The sequence below is a fragment of the Pleurodeles waltl genome, chromosome 5 (genome assembly GCF_031143425.1).
Source record: "Pleurodeles waltl isolate 20211129_DDA chromosome 5, aPleWal1.hap1.20221129, whole genome shotgun sequence".
In the NCBI taxonomy this organism is placed as follows: domain Eukaryota; kingdom Metazoa; phylum Chordata; class Amphibia; order Caudata; family Salamandridae; genus Pleurodeles; species Pleurodeles waltl.
The window spans coordinates 85,300,401-85,321,692 of record NC_090444.1 but is presented as its reverse complement, the minus strand read 5'-3'; the positions used below and the strand labels follow the sequence as shown (position 1 = coordinate 85,321,692).

Below are 21,292 nucleotides of genomic sequence, written 5' to 3'. Positions count from 1 at the left end.
ACAAGTGTTATTGCCCCTTATCTTTCTCTACATTTTTTCCTTCCAAATATAAGAGAGTGTGTAAAAAAGACGTCTATTTGAGAAATGCCCTGCAATTCACATGCTAGTATGGGCACCTCGGAATTCAGAGATGTGCAAATAACCACTGCTCCTCAAAACCTTATCTTGATCCCATTTTGGAAATGCAAAGGTTTTCTTGATACCTCTTTTTCACTCTTGATATTTCAGCAAATGAATTGCTGTATACCCAGTATAGAATGAAAACCAACTGCAGGGTGCACCTCATTTATTGGCTCTGGGTACCAAGGGTTCTTGATGAACCTATAAGCCCTTTATATTCCCGCAACCAGAAGAGTCAAGCAGACAAAACGGTATATTGCTTTCAGAAATCTGACATCGCAGGAAAAAGTTACAGAGTAAAACATAAAGAAAAATGGCTGTTTTCAGCTCAATTTCAATATTTTTTTATTTCAGCTGTTATTTTCTGTAGGAAAACCTTGTAGGATCTACACAAATGACCCCTTGCTGAATTCAGAATTTTGTCTAGTTTTCAGAAATGTTTAGCTTTCCGGGATCCAGCATTGGTTTCACACCCATTCCTGTCACTAACTGGAAGGAGGTTGAAAGCACCAAAAATAGTAAAAATGGGGTATGTCCCAGTAAAATGCCAAATTTGTGTTGGAAAATGTGGTTTTCCGATTCAAGTCTGCCCGTTCCTGAAAGGTGGGAAGATAGTGATTTCAGCACCAGAAACCCTTTGTTGATGGCATTTTCAGGGAAAAAACCACAAGCCTTCTTCGGCTGCCCTTTTTTCCCATTTTTTTGGAAAAAACGAAATTTTCACTGTATTTTGGCTATTTTCTTGGTCTCCTCCAGGGGAAACCACAAACTCTGGGTACCATTAGAATCCCTAGGATGTTGGAAAAAAAGGACGCAAATTTGGCGTGGTTAGCTTATGTGGACAAAAAGTTATGAAGCCCTAAGCGCGAACTACCCCAAATAGCCAAAAAAGGGCTCAGCACTGGGGGGGAAAAGGCCCAGCAGCTAAGAGGTTAAAAGCAGGAGAAAGGCATAGGCGAAAATTCACACCAACGCTACTGTAAAGGCATTTCCCTATGACCCCCTTCCATGGGAATCCACTTCCATAAAATTGCAATTTGTGCTTCTGGTTATTCGCAAACAGATACAGGTTTTGAGTTCCCCACTGTTGGAAGATAGTTCTCAAAAGGTGTTTGTTTAGTTCCCATTTGTGACACTCCTTTGCTGTTATGCTGAGTGTCAGCCCATTGGTTGCTGGAACCTGGTTCACATTCCACTCTCAAAGTATTCTGATGAGACGGTCCACAAATCTTCTGTGCCCTTCTGGATAGTAGTTGCAATCTTCTTCCTCCTAGTTTATATATCATATGGTTGTTGCATTGTCTGTGTGTACCAGTACAGATGATCCTGTAATCTTTAGGAGTAAGGATTGAAGGCCCAATGTCCCTGCTCGTAACTCCAAAAGATTGATATGTATCTGAAACTCCTGAGATGACCATATTGCACAGACCTCTAAATCCTTGAGGTGCTCCCAGTCTTCTAGGGACATATCACTGGTCATAACAAATCCGTGATGGGTTGAGGAATGCTAGTCCTACCAGTACACTGTCTTCCTGAGTCCACATGGTATTGCGTCCTTCATAGTGGTCATGATTTTGACAGTGCTGCTGAATGAACTTATTGATAGTCCAATTCCTCTTTCAACGGTCTCCTACGAAGACAGCAATGCAGAATCAAGGGGATGCAAGATGACAATCCTTAGGAAAGATCTGAAGATGCACACCAAAATAGACTTTCTTTTGGAGCCAAGCTTGTGGGCAACAACAGAAATCTTTCTTACTCTCTTTGGTGGGAAAAGCCTTGCATTGCTCCCTGGTGACAACCTTATTTTCTTGCTTGGTTTTAAGCCAGATTGGTCTTTGTGGAGTTTAGTCCTAGGTTGTTGAAGAGCTGCAGGCAAACCCTCAATGAGTCCCAGGTGTTTCACGAGATTAGACCGTTGACTAATCAATTTTCTAAGTAAGGAAATATTTGATGGCCCATTCTTCTCAGTTAAGCTGGCTCTGGGGCCATGCATTTGGTGAAAATATGTGGGGCAGATCTGAGACCAAACGGTAGGACTCTTAATAGATCATTGCAACTGGCCACTTCAAATCTTAAGGGTTTTCTTTGTGAAAGGTGCATGGAAAAGTAGAAATATGCATCTTGGAGATGCAGAGATGGCGTGTTATCTACATGGTTCAGTAACTAAAGGATTTCTTGGAGTGTGAAATGATTATTAAAGAAACAATTTGCTTAGCTGCTGTAGGTTTGTCTCCACACACCTGATTTCTTACTTACGAAGAAAATATTGGAATAGAAACCTGTTTTTTGGGAGTAAGGTGTCTGTTCTATTGCTGCTTCTGTGCATAGTGGCCATCTTTGATTTTTTATTTTTATTTATTTGGATTCCTTCTTTTCCTCTCATCTTTTTTCCAACCTGGTTGCATGAACTTCCCATTTCCAGGGAGGTTGGGGGAGTTGATCGTGGGGGTGAGGCTCATGTGACTCCAGAAAACTCTTCAGGCTGCAAAACTACTCTTACCGGTAAGGTAACCATTTCGTTTTGCAGCAGCAATCCTTTTCTGGATTCGCATGCTTTGCATTCAATTATTTACTGGTTTCCCCCTCCCTTGGGTTGGTTGGGTTAAAATGAGACACTTGTGCCCTTCTTGTTCATTTGAACGTCCACACAAGTCCACACAGTAATGTTTTGTGAATGTGCGATGGTTTGCCCATGTTGCTACTGCACAGATTGTCTCCATGGGTACATTTGCTAGGAAGGCTAATGTGGCGCCCTCTAGTCTCCAAGGCTCTTCGTACATCCAAAATGCGTAGAGCTTTTTCCATTTGGATTTGTTGTTCCTTGAATAACACGGATAGCAGAATGCTTTGATTGACATGAAAACTGCTGACAACCTTAGGAAGAAATTGAGGACTGGTCCAGAGGACCACCTTATCCTTTTGTATTCGTCAGTACGGTTTCTGTATTGCTAGCGCTTGCAGTTTGCTCACTGTCTGCAGTGAAGTGATAGTGATTAGGAATGCAGTTTTGAGTGTGAGCGATTAGACATTGTCTTGGGCATAAGTTATCAGTTTTGTTATTAATTGCGTTAATACTATGTTTAAGTTCCACATTGGTGTTGGAACTGAATTTGGTGGCGCACATTATCTGATTCCTCTAGAAACCTCTTCACCACTGGTGATGTGAAGAAATTATCATGAGGTGCCATGGAGTATGGTACTATCGCTGCCAGGTGTACCTTCAATGATTAATAGGTTAACCGCTCTCTAGTCTTGTATTGGTTAATATTCTTTTGTTTTCTGTGCATCAATGGATATATCTTTTCCACTTTGCTGCGTAATATGTTCTAGTGGAACATGTTCTTGCTTCCCAAAGGATGTCCATTGTTCTGGGCATAAGGTGTAGGTGTCTAAAATATTTATTCCGGCACCATGCTGCTAGGTGGAGTGTTGCTGGTTCAGAGTGATACACTTTACCCTTCTGCATTGTTAGCATGTCCTTCTCCTCTTATTTTGATCATTTGACCGCAGGCCAACTCTAGCAACGCAAGAGTAGCAAGCCTGTCTGGACCATTGATACCATTGAGGATGAGATTAGTCTCTGGTTGTCAGGCTTTTTTCAGTACGTTGTGTATGAAAGATCAGTGGAAAAGTGTATGCAAATTTCCCTGACCAGTTTAGTGACAGGACATTCCCTTCCAGCTGGTGGTGTGGAAACCTGGAGGCAAAGTTTTGGCATTTTGTGATTTGCAGTGTTGCGAACAGGTCTATTGTCAGTCTTCCCCAGACTTTGACTATCCTCTCCAGTGTTTCTTACTTCAATTCTCATGTGTGAGCTGTTTTCCTGTATCTTTCGTTAGTCCACCTCCGTGTTTTCCTTCCCTGGTACATGGGCAGTGAAGCGATTTATTCTCTTTGAAACTGCCCATTGCCATATCTCTTGCTAGCTCAATGTGTATTACTTTGTGCCCCTTTTTGTTTGTTCAGGTAGAACATAGTTTTTGTATAGCCTGTTCGCATTAGCAAGGTTTTCCCTGTGATGTGAGCTTCAAAGGCTTTCAGGGCTACAAAAACGGTCTTCATCTCCAGGAAGTTTAACACATCTGGGTTGCTCCATTGTCCCATATATTCAAGTTCTGTGTACACCCCACCCCTTGTAGGATGCATCTGTTATGATGGCCAATGTAGGAGTTAGTGCCTTGAATGTACTTCCTAGGGTCACCTGTTTTGAATTCCACCATAGTGCTTCCTTAGATCCCTGCTGTGACAACCACAAGATCCTCCCAACTCCAAGTGGATTGTAACCATTTGCTGCAGATCCATTTTTGGAAAGGTTGCATGTGAATGATGCCATCATGCCCATTAGCTTCATGACTGTCCTCACTGTCAGGCTACCCCTACTGGTGCAGGCGTACTTGTCTGCCGTTGCCTCTATCCTTTTTGGTTCAGGGTATGCTCTTGCTGTCCTTGAGTTTAGGGTTGCTCTCATGAACACCTTTTCCTTTACCAGTTGAGGTGACGATTCCTTGTGGTTTATGGAAAACCCAGCCAATCTAGAGCTGTTATTACGGTTTGAATGTCTGACATTTGTTTTGTGTCTGCTTTTACTAACCAGTAGTCTAGGTATTCCTGCTCTTCTTAGATAGGCTCCTACTGCAGCAAGGAACTTTGTAAAGACAAGTGGTGCTGTCTTCATGACGAATGGTTACACTGAACTGGTAATGTACTGTTTAATACAAATCTGAGGTGCTTTCTGTGTCATTCGTAGGAATGTGTGGGTAGGAGTCCTTGAGATCTAGGGTGGCCCTGCAGTGGAATGACTTATTGAAGTATTGTCATTTTGAAATGGTGAGTGCAAATGAATTTGTTTAGGAACCTGAGGTGTAGGATTGGTCAGAGTAAGGTCTTGTTTTGGAACCAGAAAGTAAGATGAATAATTTCCTTTGTTTCTTTCCCATGGGGGCACTCTCCTTGTAGCGTTCTTTTTAAAGAGCTCTTACAACTCGTTCCTTAATTATCTGAGTTCCTCTCCTCGAAATGTCTTGTTTTGGAGGTTTTTGAAGAGGTTCCTTAGTAAATCTATGTAGCATCTGTGACGCACCACATTTAAGATCCACTTATTTAATGTTAATTCTTCCCACTCTCTTCGGAAATGCCTTACTCTGCCTATCAATGGTGTTTTGGGTGTGGGGGCACGATTTGTGGGGTGAGTCACTTGATGTTCTTGTCCCTCGTGAGGGTTGGTCTCTTCCTTGTCCTCACGAGAATGAGGCTACCTGGCGGGCCCCTGGTGAATGAGCCCCTGAACTGTAGGGCACCCATGGCCTTGGCTGTTTCGTTTGCCCTTCTTTATTTGATGTAAGGACTCATCAACTGCTTGGTGTTTTCTGTGAATGACATGTTAATAACGGATGCCAGCACCTCCTGTTTAAACCCCAACACTCTTAGCCAGACATGCCTCCTTAGCATGATGCCAGTACACATCTGCCTACTGGCAGGCTCCATTGCATTAAGGGCTGACTTCAGACTCGTATTTGCTATATTTCGTCCCTACTGAATGATTACTTTGGCCCACTTCTTGTATTCTTCAGGAAGGTGTTGCATGAGGGACATCATTTCATCCCCCTGACGGTTGCCACTGAGTTGCTGCCTCTCACTGCATCTTCTTTTCCACCATGCTGTTTCCTCTCCTTCTCGGGTAGAGGCCCATTTGATGTGGGAGCATTGTTGCACTTTCTTGTGATAAAGACAAGTATGAGTCTGCTGGTGCATTCTCCTGTATATCTTTTGAGTCTTGTGTTGAGGGTTTATATTTCTTCTCAACTCTTGGCATAAATGTCTTTGCAGTGAGAGGTTCTCTAAACGCCTCCTTTCCCTGGCCCATGATGCTGGAAAACACTGGTAGGTGCAAAGGTTCCCTTTGTGAGCAGGCATTAAAGTTTCCAAAAGGAAGCAAGAGTCTATTTTGTCCTCCTCCAGATGTACACTATAGGTGTCAGCAGCCTTCTTGATAAGGCTATTGTACATAAGAGGTTGCTTGGGGGGGGTGGGCGGAGGTAAGGCCTCAAGGGGTAGATGTCCACCCCTTCCTCTGGAGAATCGGTTTTCATTTTGTTCCATGACCGATAGTCAAAGCCGCCTTTAGTCTTCTGTGTCATAGAACTCCTCCTTGGGCTCTGCCTTCTGTGGCTCTGGTGTTGCGAGAGCTTCCAACTCTGATTGATCACCTTAGACACTTTAGGTCGTCGAAAGTTTAGACAGGATTCGAAATTCCCTCAAAGAGTCTTCAAATTCTCTTTTTTTGCAGGAACACCGCCATTTCAGCCTCCAGTCTTCTTTCTTTCCTACCTCCTGTGCCTTCTTTGCAATGCTGAGCATCAGTGAAGGTATTTTCTTTGGTGTTGATGTATGTGTTCTCCTTCAATCCCTCTTGCGCCGTTGTTGATGTTGACGGTTTCAACTGTGACTTGGCTGTCTTGGTATCCCCCACTCAGGATCCGTGGACCTCTTTGATTTTTGGCTGAACTTCAGTCAACATTGTCAAAGCTGAGGCTGCCATTTTAGACTTACTGTCCAAGGACTTTGAATATTTGGTGCGTTTTGGCAGCTTTGATACCTTTTCGGCACTCTTTTCAGCATCTATTGACACTTTCTTATCCGCCTGTTTCCTCTCAGTGTATATCTTGGCATCAGACTCCCCACCGTGTGCAGTGTCAGGTACCTCAACGTCATTGTCGCTGGACAGGCTCTAGTCCTTTAACGATACATGGTGTTTGGGTGACCATGGTGTGTTGTTGCAGCCTTTGTCTTCGAAGTGCTCTCAAGGACTTGAGCACAAATGCAGCATAGGCCTCGCAGTACTCGTCCAAATGGTCCTTTAGGGAGACAGATTATAGACTTCATCGGGTTCTCTGTGCCAACTTGTGGTGGAAGTTGGGACAGAATATAAAGGGGTATTTCCATGTCCCCTACCTGCCCTTCTCCTCTGACAATGTGACTAGCTCCAGCAAGATGCCTCATCAGAAAACCCAATGTGAGAAGGATCCCCTTCTCTCTTGTCGTCCTCTTCACTGTTTTCGACTGTAGATTTTCTTTAAAAACCTTGATCATTTTCTTTTTTTTTTTTTTTTTTTTAAGTTTTGAAGCTTCTCTGCTGCTTCCAGACCCAACAGAAGAAATAAACTGAAGATGGCCAGTATGCACAGGAACATCTGGGGCACTGTCCGACATACGGGGGAGGCATACCACCAAATGGTGGCAGACTACTCCACACACACAAAAAAAAAAAGTTTTGGACTCAACCACTAAATGGAAGAATAATGAAAAGCACTTGAATTCAGAAAAAGATTCATGCTGCAAAACGTAAATGATCTGACAGTGGTAGCAGCCATTGCATAGGAACGTTTTCCAATGTTGTCTAACCGTCTATCAACGCGGAGTTGAGGGACTCCTTGGACATCTCTTTACGGGCTTGCATCGCCAAAGAGTCCAGCTGAGGGCAGCCTATGAGACAGGTTGTTGCCAGGGACCTTGACTTTCTTGCCCGGACGTGGAGCAATGGCTGCCACTGTTGCTAGATTTGTCATTATTTGTAGACCTTCTGTTCTGACAATCAGGATCCAATTTACGAGTTGGTTCCTTAAATTTACGTAGGGTACATTATGTTGGTATAGTAGATAAAAGGTCAAATATTTTGAATGCTCTTTCAATCAATGTGTGAAATTCCCAGATGTAACCCAAAGGAGAATTTACTGCAGGTGTGGTAGGTGGGGCAGATTATGCTACCACACAACTGTGCCATTTTGAACCCACATCCTGAAGGGGTCATCCGGGATCTCATCCTCCTTCTGGTCCTCAGAGTATATATCCTTGTGAGTTGGAGGAAAAATTGTTCTTGAAGGTGGTGGATCAACACATTTAGTAGATATTTTTGTGCTCACAAGAGAAACTTTTTCTCAGTGCTCTAGGTGTTGATGTTTGAGTTTGGGGCGGAGGCCTATGCAACACTGGCAGAGTGGCTTGGTGTGGGAATCTTCATGTTACTGTTCAATCTCTGAGCCCAATCAAAGAACACATGTCAAGTCTTGCTTGGGACAATTAGTCTGTTCTTTTATTTTTTTCCATTTGCCAGAACTGCTAGCCAGCACGTTTCATGAGGCTTTCTTGCCTAGACTTCCACAGGGCTAGCAAACTCACACAACATACAAGTTATCTGAGATTTCACAAAAGTACAATTACCATCACAAAAATCTTAAACGTGATCCAGCCCTCATGTTTCCTAGTCCGCAATCAGAAAATTACTGTAGGAAGCACATTCGAATATACAATTGTTTTCCAACTTGTATGTCATAGTTGACTAGTAACTTAAAATATTAAATCAGAATTTACGAGGTCCATTGTTATCATACAGTGCTATGCGAGATAAAAAATGTATTAGGAGAGTGCTCACATGAAATAACAGTGTGCATATTCCACCTAATAGGGTGGCGCATTGAGAATGGGCTAACCAATTGTTACGAAGATTTGGAAGAATACAAATACCTGAGATAACCATGCCAACCAACAAATAAAATACTCAGGAACCCTACCTTAGTATTAATAATTTTGGGAAATTGTAAAATTCTCACTATAGTGAGCACACTGTCAAATGACCTTGTATAGTCTGATTCATATATTAAGACACTAGTCTACTAACTACCGAAGGAGGAAATATTTTGTATGAACTTATGCATGAATTCACATTTGGTGCCTACAGAAAGTTTTGGATTACTGACTAGGAGACTTGAGGGTTGAATCACATTTGGAATGTTGGTGATGGTATTGGTAATTTTTAAAATCTCAGATAACATTATACATGTTTCTAGGTCTGAGGAAGTCTAGGTGAGAAAGCCTGACGACTTGTGGGCTAGAAGTTCTAACAAATTAACGAAAATAAGAGAAAAGGCTGAATACTTAGAGCAAGACTCAACGTGTGTTCCATGATCGGGTTTACAGAGGTTGAACAGCGACTTTTTGGGGTCTTCCCTGTATCAGAAGAGCATTTTGTTGATTGCTCATCTTACTTGTTAGAGCACACTGGGAGCATTTGGTACCTACAGAGTGTTGGGACATATTGCACTAACTGACTCTGGCTGGCCATCAACAATCTTTTATATTAGTTTGCACCATTAGGGGTATATTTTTCACTAATGCCCTAGGGACCTGCATCATAGACTCTTCCTGGTACTGGTAGCTCTCTTCAAAGTCCTCATAAGCATATTGCTCTCCAAAGGACTCTGCATCAATTGGCTTCAGTACTCCTGGGCTGGGAAACAGGTTATTCAGCAAGAGAATATCCCCAGTCGACATTATTGGTTATCCCAATAGTTCACCTGGCACTTGATTTTAAGCTGCGTAGGACTGTAGAGCAAGCCCAAAACGACTCTCCATCCAAATAGTCTGTTCAGTAAATACTGTGGTTAAAAAAAAAAAGCAATAATTTACTGGATGAAGTGTGCTCGAAAAAAAGAGACAGGAATGTCGGTCTGATATTACAATGACCTTAGATGGTCTTGTGGACGAATCAGTCTAGGACGGTTTTAACAACGTAGATGTCTTTAGAGATTTTGGCAGGCCTGTCAGTGGATTTACCACAGACAATGTGGTCTTCGATGCCGTGGACTTAACAGTCGTAGACTGGCTGTATTCAGTGTACCTCAAATATTTATTTTTTTGTTGATCAAGGCTACATCAGCGGTGATTTGACTTGGTCTCAGATGAGTCTGGGGGGTAAACCTAATGAGGTGGTGTTTAAGGTTCAGATTGTGGTCTTTCTAGACCTGAAGACACATCTTTCTTCATAGTACATTCCATGATGTCCAGAGTAGAGCTATGAGGTCTAGCAGATGTCAGCTCGGTACATTTTTTTTTTATCTTTGCACCTTCCTCCTCGGTTAACCAGATGATTATTCTTGAACGGAATGCTTGGAGAACATTCATAAAAATGGCCTATCTTGTGAGTCTTTTTTGGAGGACTTTGACATTCCTTCATGTTCATCTCCTGAAAATTGCATCTCCTTGGCCGTGATCTCTTGTAGCAATAGACATGATCTATTGTGTGTCCTTCTGGGTATTGGCTACGAAGGTGCAGCAAGTGTTGCATTCCTTGGGCTTGTGTCTAGAATGTAAGCACAAGATGCACTCCTTGGGGGGGCATTCGCAATTAATTTCCCAAAGGGGCCCCAAGGTCTGAAGAGAGATTACTTTTAAGAAGCTCTGCCATGTTTTCAGTCAGAGAAATACCAACATGTGAGAGGCTAAGGTTGACAATAGTAGCGATCAGAATTGACTTTCAAATGAAGAACACATCTTTCTCAGAAAAAAGCACTGCAGAGCTCGAGGAGGCTCCCTTCACAGGACATACAGTAAATAATTGACTTATGGTGGCCCTTGGGGAGAGCAGTGTTGGTTAATCAGTCTCCTGACTAGTTGAAGTTTGGTTCCTGTTAAGTTATGAGAATAGATTAATCAAATAGCCATATTAAACTTTTAAAGCTCAATCTAGCATTATAATTCTTATTTAATACATTGAGAGACATCCGCCTAGACGACTGGGATGACGGAAGCAGGTGAACCTATTAAAGAACGAATACTGGAAAACATTCAGAAATAGATGCCGTTTGAATTTCAAGTGTAATAACTTCTATGTTTGTGGGCAACAAATCTAGCGGACAAAAAAAAAAAAAACAGGTGTAACTCAAATCTTCAGATTAACAGAAGTAGACCATCTCAGAAATATTAGTTTATTGAACTTGTTAGAATGTGAAACAGAACTTTGAGGCAACTAACCCCAGTGACTTGTTTTTTTCTCCTATCCAAGAGGAAGGGTTGCAAAAGTAGTTTGTACAAAGAAACCCATTGGGTTTGCAGACAGGGCTGCTGGTAATAAGCAAATTAATCAAGCTTTAAACAAAGTTTACAAAAAGGTAACACTGCAATTTCCCTTTTTCTTTAACAAAGCATCACAAAGTATAAAGCAGATAGCAACAGTCTACAGAGCAGACCTACCTGCTTAATACCTTAACAGAAAAGTAACCGGGTCAGTTAATCTCTTGGGAGCCCTAGGCTTTCATTTTGCTCACTCAGCTGAGGTCACATCAACAGATACAAAATTTAGTTAAACTCTGCACAACATCTGCAACACAAACATCAGAAACAGTACTGACTTGTTGACATGACAAAGATGGAGCTCATCAGTAAAGCTAAAAGTAAAATACAATTTTATAATGAAAGTGCAAGACAGGCAGTTTGTAGACGGGTTAACATTAAACGGTTTACCGGGCAAGTGGGCATGGGAGCGTCCTCCCAATTACAGGAGGCTGTTGCTGTGAGCCAGGTGCACAAATACTCATCAAGATAGAACATGGCTCCAGACTGGGGCGAGTTGAGGAGAGGAGGAGGAGGAGGAGGGGAGAAGCAGAATTCCAAACATCGGACCAATATGGCCTACATTCAGAATTCGGCATTCATAGGAACTTTGACTGATGCAGTCACTTCATCAATGCACTCAAAAGGCCTGCGGCCATCCCAGGAGAAACTGGCAAAATATCGGATGCCACATGCTGGATAGCAACCTGAGTGCTTATAGTAAGTGAACAGAAATTAAAAAGTGCATGGTATGCATTCTTATCCTGTACTGTATTACTGATCCGCATCAGTCCTCCACTCTATCGAACACGAATACTTTAGGCACACAAGGAAGCTTTACATTTGCCAACTCAATGTTGGATTGGCTATAGAAGACAATAAGGCCCCCCTACCTTTTGACATTATGTGATTGCTTCCCATATGCCCACAGATGTATTTTTTTTTTTTTTTAACAGTTTGTAAGACTGAAAACCTACATTTTAATAAGGCAAACTAAGCTGAGGCTTTACTATAAAAGATAAGAAAAAAATCTTAACACTCGTTTTCTATCTAATGTACAGTGGTACGTTGATTTGATATGCTTTTGTTTTTAACAGTAAATTATTCATAATTACAATATATACCACTTTCCTAGTCACCCCCACCCACCTTTCCATCCCCAAAGACAGGATGCATTTCCTTAAACATTTAAAGCATCATTCACAAGTGAAGAAATACATTTGTCTAATCTTTTTACTGTGCAGATCTGAGCAGAGAATGTAGAAAGGTTAATTTAAAGAGACCTGGTCACATTGGTTTAGTTGGGCCTTACAAAACAAAATTTTGCAAACACAATCAGTGAATAATGCGATCTTCGAAAAACTACCCCGCAACCAACATTTGTTTACACGTAGCACCCTAACATACTAAAGGCTGTACAGATCTAGTCTGGTTCCTGCCCCGAAGAGCTTACAGTCTACCAAGATTTTACATTACAGCAGCGTATAAGCAAGGACCGAAAGGAGGCTAGTCTCATAGCAGTGTTTAGAAAGAAGGGGATGAAGGGGGAAGCCCACGAGTTCAAGTGGAGCGAAAGAGGATATTGATCGGTCCAGCATACTTCCTCCTTAATATAGTAATCCCAGTTAAGAGCACAGCCCATTGATGAAGCATGCCATCAATGGGTGGTTGACGCTTGGGCTCTAAAGCAATAATGGCGTGTTTCACCTCAGCATATTCCACTCATCATAACTGACTTTCAACTACCACTAGGGAAATGCACGCTGAATATACTTGGGGAAGAACCCTACATCCATTAATTACATCCTTCAAAAGGTCACAAAGAAAACAAAGATGGCCCATCTCAAACCTCCACCCCTTCTCCTGCATCTTTTATTATACCATGCAAAGCAGCCATGGGTAATAGGAAATGACAGTAATTCGACCCATGCTCAGAACAGTATGTGTAGACCTTGGGACTGTGGAACACTTCTGGCTCTACCAGATGACTCTCACAGCTTTTAAGCAAGCACTCATAAAATGTTCGAAAAAGGCAGCATGTTCCAAGCCTAACCCATCCTAACACTACATGATGCAAAATTAAGTCAGTTAAATGACTGAATTAATTTCGGATGTATTAACAACCTTCGGAAAAGATGGCAAATTTTAAGAGGTCAAACAGATTTTTATTTTAAAAGCCTAGAAGTCAGGTCACCATTGTAAGGCAGTCAACATCCTCCATCCTGGAAACACATTTCATCTTTCCAGTACTGATGGTGCTGAAAATTCAAGAAGAATTAAAACAAATCTATTTTTAAAAAAAATAGGGCAGAACTCTTCAACTTTTTACAGTTTATTAACAGGAGTATGTTGCATATTTACTGCACAGACTATTTGGATAATTCTGAGTTAAGAAACTTTTCAGTTCGTTGTTACAAAATCTGGTCATCACCATAGAAGAAAATGAACCCCGCCAGCCAGACGACCCTTCACAGGAAACCACCACATGCAACGAAGCTACCACCATCTAAAATAACCAGAGGCAGGCAGAAGCAAGCTGGTGTGTTAGCAGGATGCACTTTGGTGAAATCAGTTTCCGTCTAACACCATGCCCATTCAGGGTGAAGTTTTGCTTCGACTGCTAATGTAGAACACACACCACAACAGAAAAAGAAAGTTGGAATGCAGCATGCAGAAACACAAAAAGCTACGTAGTGAAGAAAAAGCATCAGGGACATCTCCCAGGAGTTATTTAACTGAGCAAAGAGTGCAGAAAGTTAATAAAATTGTTATGTTTGTACAACAACCACCACTAGCTCTTCAACCTTCAATTTACTACATCTGGACAACTGCAGTAAAGCAACAACAAAAGCAGGTTTTCAATTTTTTTTTTTAATGGGATAGATTGGTTTGGCATGTCTCCCCCTACCCCCTCCACAAAGGCTTCTATCACCGTTTACTCCCTTGATCCCCAAAATAGGGGTTTACACGTGTTCATAATTGTCAATAAATGGATTAACACATACGCACATATATCTTAAGATATATATTTATATGTTTAAAGTTGAACTCCCATAAGGCACAGCACAAAATAAACGTTTGACATAATCGTGCTTAAAAAAACGGACTAGAAAGTGGGTGGTATTTCGCAACTTTTTTGCCAATGCATTTTCACGGATGAAGACGACCCGAATAAACACTGCCAAAAACACCACCTTTGTGCAAATACAAAAAAAGTAAATCTAGCTTTTACTCTCACACTGTCTGCAGGAGAAAGTTGAAATGATTGATGCAAGTCGTGTACTCCGTTTTAATATGGAAAAGAACTGGACTACGGTACAACAAAAATGTAGTGGCGAGCTGGAGAGGTACAATTAAAATGAGTCGGACATGATTTCTCTCGGCGTCTTTACACATCGTGAAGGAAACGACAGTCGGCAAGCAGTCAAATGGAAGAACAGTGAGTTTTTCTGTTAGGAGGTTGGGGTTGAAATATTTGCTTTCGGGTTAAAAACGGGGGCGGGGTGGTTTCTTTCGAAGCAAGAGGAGAGGGAGGGGGAGGGGGGCAGTGGGTGCTCGGCAGGACCAGGGGCGCTCAGCAGCACTTGCTCTTCCAGCCCGTCACGCCGCCCCCGCTGCTGATATCTACGTTTTCACTGTTGGGCTCTTTGACCGGGGTCTGCAAAGCAAACAACAGGATTAGTAGCAACACATCTTAACAGAATAATTCAGACAACAAACATGGACGGACCGATTTAAGCAACTGCGAAATTAAACTTCCTGTTACAACCTTCTCGGCCCCCCACCCTTTGCCTCTCTGTGCTCCCTCCAGAAGTAATTTTCAGCTCCGTACTACTTGGTGCAATTCTACTTATACCCATCATCCGTTCAACAATATTTGTTAATACTAGTACCAATTTGTACGCTACACGTCTTGAATCTCCCACAGTGAATGTGCCAAATAGATCAATGCAACGCAGAATGGAGAAGGCCAACTGCTTAAACTCACGTCCCTGAAAACCGCCATCTTGGACAGGTATTTTCAGCAGAGACTCTACCAGTCTAGTATTAACATGGATGCCCCTAATTATGAACTTTATTTTGCACCTGAGAAATTGCAATGGACCAAGGGATGGCTTGCAGGGTTTGGAGGTCAAGAAACGCATGACGTCAGGAATCACTTAGGTGGGCCCCCGATACTACTCGGATTGTTGGGAGCGGACTGGGGGTAAGCTGCCCCTAGTGTGCTCCTGCACGCAGCCCGCTGGCGCAGGAAGACACCACTAGGTCCTGAATTGCACTTGCGGCCCTCTACAGGATGTTTCACATTGACATATGCTGCGCCCCTCCCCAAGATTTTTGTACTTTCCTGCAACTGTCTACTAGAAATTCAATTAAACTTCCAGAGTAATAATTATTCACTATAGAACGGGATACCTGGAAAAAGAAACTTTCCACAAAAAACGAGTTCTTTCTCCTAGTCTACTGCAGAAGCAGGACAATTGCACTCTGATTATTTGCTCTGGCCAGCAAATACAGGTTTAGGAATGACTGTTGGGAAATATTGGCTGATGGATCAATTATCTGGCATATCCCAAAGGACAGGTACTTTATTTGAGTGCAAAAAATACAATGCTCGTGTTGTGAAGATATATACTGAAAACTTTAGTTTACCAACAGATCAGACTAGAAATCCGGAAGAAAAAATATTTCATAGAGACAATCTTCACAGACTGTGGTTGAGGGCAGATATTTATTTCCCTGAAGTGCGGACATGACTGACAAACGCACCACATAATGCATATGCATTGCATGGGATCTTATCACAGCAAATGCTTACTGGGAAAGGTAGTAATGAATCTGCAGGAAGATCACGTATCTCCCAGAAGGAAAATGTTACGTACCAGTAGATAGATACCTGTTCGTGGCAGTAGATTCACATGCTCTGCATAAGCTCACCATCTACTGCATTTATATTTGCCAGCATTTGACAAGCAAAAATGTATGTTGTGTGAGTAAACTAGGACACTATAGTATTTGTTTTCTACAGTACTGTGCAGCGTATTATTTTTACAGTTGTACAGTCACATGCTAAAAATAGTTTTCTTATGCATCGCATGAACCATTATAATATTGGTTACCTGACAACTATTTCAACTAGAGATAAAACTTTTTAGTGTTGGGCCCAGATTGGTACAACTTGTTTTTCTTCAAAGAATCTTTTTGAGTCACAGGATCAAGAGACTCCTCTCAGTAATAGTGCGCATGGGCAACAAGTTCTTTAATAGATTGTTTTTTCCACAGGCGGGAGAGTAACAGTGTGAAAAGAGTAAGAGAAAAAGATGTTCATGCAAGGTAATTGCATATGGGGAGCAGTAGTAACTTTAGGGACACAAAAGGACGATGGCTGGGTCCAAACTGGGGTGGCATGATGATCAAAAAAAGACCTAGATCTGTGACTGAGGACAAGTGTTTGAAAAGTTTCAGCTCTTCGTCTATTATCTTGTTGCACAATCATCTTGCTCGCGCTAAGTGACAAAGGTACACCCAGACGTGGGTTCCTTGCTCACTGTGCAGCTGGATTCAAGCTAGCCTGTTTGGTTCCCCCTAGGAGAAAACTTGTACATTATACCAAGGATTCTCCTTTATTTTAATCTTGACATAGGCTCATATTTGTCTCTATTAAAATTAATTATCCTTTATTCTATAGTCAATTTTAACTGTCCTTTTTTTCTGGTCCTCTCCACACTGCACTCATTCCAGCTATCCTGATCAAAGGATCTCCGATAAAGAGCCCCTCAGGGGCCAATCAGGGAATGCGGCCTGACCTGGAGTAAAACCCTATGATGAAGCATGTCACAAAATGGTGAATGAGGGCACTTGCACCTGACTCTCCGAGATGTCTGTTGACCTGTGAACACTTACTTTCCCGATTAGGCGACTGGTAGCTTCCTTTTTTATTTATTAACTGTGTACCGTGTATCTATTTTGGTTGAAGTTCAGGAAGGGTGTACACAGGACCATCCAATCCTCCTAATTCCTTTTGTTGATTCTACAACAGATTGAAGACCTGCAGTATGATTGAGTCCGACATCAGGATTATCGTAGAATACCTATGATACTCGGAGAAGGGAAGGCTTTCATAAAAGTAGTATTTAGCGCAGGCCCAACAAAAGTCATCCTTTGAGTGGAAAAGAAGTAGAACTTCTGGAGGTTTATGGTAAAGAACCAGGTCATGGAGTTGTGTCATTGCATGCTGGAAATGTTCCAGGACTTGCACAGGGGACTCTGCCTCACCAACCGGTCCTCCAAGTATGGAAATACATGAACTTCAGACTTCTACAGTAAAGCAACAAGGAGTGCCAGCAACCTCACAAAGACCTGTGATCCTGTTGTCAGTCAGAAAAAGAGGAATGCAAATTGATGGTGTTGGAATCCCTTCATGAACTTCAAGTAGTACATGTAGGTGGATAGAACCAAAAAAAGATGAAGGTATCCTGGAGGTCCAGGGACACTAACTATTCGTACCATTTTAAGGGCAACAGTATCTGGCTCAGGGGCAGTATCTTGAGTTTGTAGATCTGGCTGAACAAGTTCAGATGGCAGAGATCCAGAATATCTTTCAGGCCTCCGTCCTTTGAGACCAAGAAGTAGAAGTACCACTTCCCTTTTGGAAGAACCATGTCAATGACCACTTTTCCAGCAGGGCAGGTATGTTTCCAATGAGGCTGAAGTATATGGGGTTGAGAAAACTCTGAAGGCAGTGGTGTGGTCTGGTAGGGAAAATGGGGAGGAAATGGCATATCTTTGGCAAGATAAGGCGGAGCACCCAGTGGTCCATTGTGATCATCTCCCAATTAGTGAAAAAAAAAAAAAGAGGGAAGCACTCTCCACCAGAAATACAAATGATGTGAAGGCGGTGATTCTGGGATGTGATTCGGGGATTTGATTATTGCAGAGCCCGCTAGACACAGCAGCCTGGAACTGCTAAAGCTGCTGACTCCTAGAGCCACAACCTCAGGAGTGGTAAAATCTACTGAAGCAGAAACCTGTTGTCAAGACTGCACATCTGTAGAGTTACTACAAAAATTTCAATATTGTTGGTAGATTTGCCATACTGGCAAGGCCAGGCCTAGAGCATGGGCCATACCACTGTTCTTCCTGACGCTTTCGAAGAGGAATTTTGCTTGGTCTCCGAACAGCCATTTTCCATCAAAGGCCACGTCCTTAAGCTTAGAATGGACAACCCTCAAAAAGCAGTGGAAGGCATCCAAGCATGTCGCTGCAGCATGACTGTCTTACCTAAAGACCAGGCCATTGTGCCTAGAAAGTGAAAGCCATATTTCAGGATCTGTTTTGAAACATCCAGGCCATCCCTCACTAGGTCATAGATGGCTTCTTCATGCAGATGACTGCAAGTTTGCCAGTTCCTATAAGCATGAAAATAGTGGCCTTCTACACAGATGACATTTGCTGTGAATACAGCCAAACTGCCAGAAACCATCTGAGTTATGTTTTGAGTACAATATATCAGCCATCAAATTCTCCAGTCATGGGTGGAGGACAAAAAGTGTGGCTCATCAGAGCTAGCCTACGGCACCTGATGATCAGCCTATAGACTGCCTGGCTCGAAATTAGGTTCTCCCATGCAGTTTAAGGTCTAGGAGTGCCTTGCGAAATGGGATCAAGGACTGAGCGTACAATGTGGCTCAGATAAGGGCTCACCATTAAATCTAACCCTGACTATCTCCTTTGCCACACAAAGACATCTTTTCCTATTGACTCCGTAGAAGACACCACCACAACTTCAGCTTGGGTGCTGAGCAGGGTCCTAACACACACAAGGAACAGTGCTTTAGGCGGTTTCAAACTTCACTTTAGGTGCTGGGCTGAATCCAATGAAGGTGTGGAATTAGACCCGCTGGAAACTGCTTTTCAATGATCCCAAAATCAGAGTTGCTCAGAAGGTTGCTGAACCTTCCTGAAAAGATTCTGCATTGTCAGTGAGAAAGCAACAGCCTTTGCAGGATGAGTTGAAAGAATGGGGAACTTTGAGCTGAACTGTTCAACTGCTAGGGATACAAAGGAGTCAAGCAAGAGGTCTGCATATTGACTCCAAATGGCCATGGGACAGCACCTCTCCTGCAGCACTTGTTTATTTTGTGAGAAGCTCTCGTAGCAGAACTTTCCCTGGGCAGCGACTTACCTTTGTAAGAGGGAGCCCGCTTATGGGTCTCCCTGCAGGCCCTTGTCAAAATTAGCTGGGCTTGCCTCTCCATAGTTGTGCACATTGCTGTAGGCATCCAAAATAAACATCTCACTGCACTGCCTGCAAGGCTTGATGCCTCAGGCTGTTTGAGGAGGCATCAGACCTAATCAAGATAGGAAACTGAGAATTAAGTCAGTGAGAAAAGAAGAGTGCTTCAGACCATGTTGATGAGGCATTGAAAAACAGGACCCCCCACATCAGCACCCTGGGTGCCATCTCAAACTCGGGTGACCATGTTCAGAGGCAGTTTCATGGATGGAGCTTTATGAACCCACCTAGCATCGCTGCTAGTCACTGCTGGAAATATGTTTTCCACTCCAGTGAAGCATGAAAGGGGAATTCGTAAGGTGAGTAATCTGCAGAACAAATTCATGCTGGAAAAATGGTTCAAGACTACTGGGTTTATTGAAAACATATCACTGGGCCAAAATAGTGGATTGTAGGCTGACGAGTCAAAATGTTACTCAGGATCAGTCTTAACTTCTGCTCTGTAAAGTTACACTAAACACATACACTATTAGATGGTGCAAATCTGGTCAGTAGGTTTAGAGATATGAAACTTTTAAAATGTTGCAAATGTGCATTGAATATTTTTGTATATTCTATTGCAGAGAATTCCCAGACCCGAATGTGAAATCCATAAAAATCCATAATTAAAAAAAGGTAAAGGAAACAGACTGGACAAGAGGGTCTTTTCTACAACTGCCACCAACAGCTCCTTCTTTCCATGGGAGCACCAGGGGTACACAGACTGCACCAAGGCACCCTATATGCACTACTGCACTATAACTGTTGCGTCACTAGCAGTGCTGTAGTTCTGCTTACCTGACAGAACTGGCTCTCTGCTGAGTCTTAGGAATGTGAATGGTGCTGCGAATGCTGCACTGGCCTATATTGGTTCCGGACCTCTCATGGTCTGTGCCCACAAGTCACAGTGCTTTTTCTTTTAGCTGGTCTAGAGGTGGCTGTGCATCCTACTACAGTAAAGCAACCATGTCCTACTGAAGTGTCAATCTTTTCTCAATTTGCATGCTGTGCATTAACTATGCAGCAGTATTCTCACCTCCAAAAAGGAGGGTTGAAATGAGTTTGTATTTGCAAGCTGGCGCTTTACTACACAGTCCCACCCCTGAGCTTTTTTGTTCGCTTCATTATCTACACTATAGGGTTTTGTAAAGGCAGGGGCCATAGAGATGCCATATAAGGAGACATTCACTATGAATGCTAGCTTTACCCACTTCTTTTTTGGAGTGTGCTTTTTGTTTTTGTCCCAGCATTAAACTTGCTATTTTGCAGAAGGTCTGGACTACCCATCTTGCAATGGTACACTGCTTTGGTACACTGCTTGCTTGTGCGAAGGAGATGAGTATTTCCCTCCCTGATATGGGCTGTTTTTCTGCAAGTAATATATGATCGCCCTTATTACATCCAGCATGTGCATGCCTCTTTTTGCTTTTGTTTTGGATTTTGAAACATGCTGGTGGTTGTATGGCTTGGTTGACCTGAAAATGTGAGGTGATCTTTGGCAGAAATTGTATTATCTACATTACCACTTATGTATTTGTAAGAAGGGTTCCTGTGCTGTGAGTCTCAGCAACTCACACTTTCTGTAAAGATGTGATTGCAATCAAAAGGCTGTTTTGAGTTTTATACATGTTACCCCCGCTTTATGCATTGGCTCAAATCTATAGTTGCCAAGTTGTCTCCCTTTTGCAGAATAACCTCTTGCAGTGTGACCATTTTCAGTTTTTGCTTCTTTATGAATCTGTTCAAAGTATATAGGTATAGAATGGGTTCATGTTTTGTCTGGTTCTGGTGCCAAAAGCTGACCAAAAAGACCCCTTGATTTATTTATTTCAAGACCTTTTATACTGCATGTTTCATTAGAAGACAATTAACCTCTTGCCGCAGACCCTGCATCTCTATTGTTGCAGGTCCTTTCTTTTGGGACTCACGTTTGGTAGGCTTTTTAACCTTTCTATACAACTGCCATGTCTAATGTTTCGAGTCCATTTTTCACAAGGGGACTTTATTCCA

General features: G+C 42.4%; 1 protein-coding gene across 1 annotated transcript in view; it reads right to left on the bottom strand.

The window, feature by feature from the left end:
* Positions 1-10,869: 10,869 nt before the first annotated feature.
* The window catches only part of RAB10 (RAB10, member RAS oncogene family), a 180,958-nt gene continuing 170,535 nt past the window's right edge, over positions 10,870-21,292 (bottom strand). Inside the window, exon 6 of the mRNA XM_069233655.1 lies at positions 10,870-14,665. Within this exon, the coding sequence (XP_069089756.1) occupies positions 14,582-14,665 (84 nt within the window). The 3' untranslated portion in view covers positions 10,870-14,581. The remainder of the gene's footprint in view (positions 14,666-21,292) is intronic.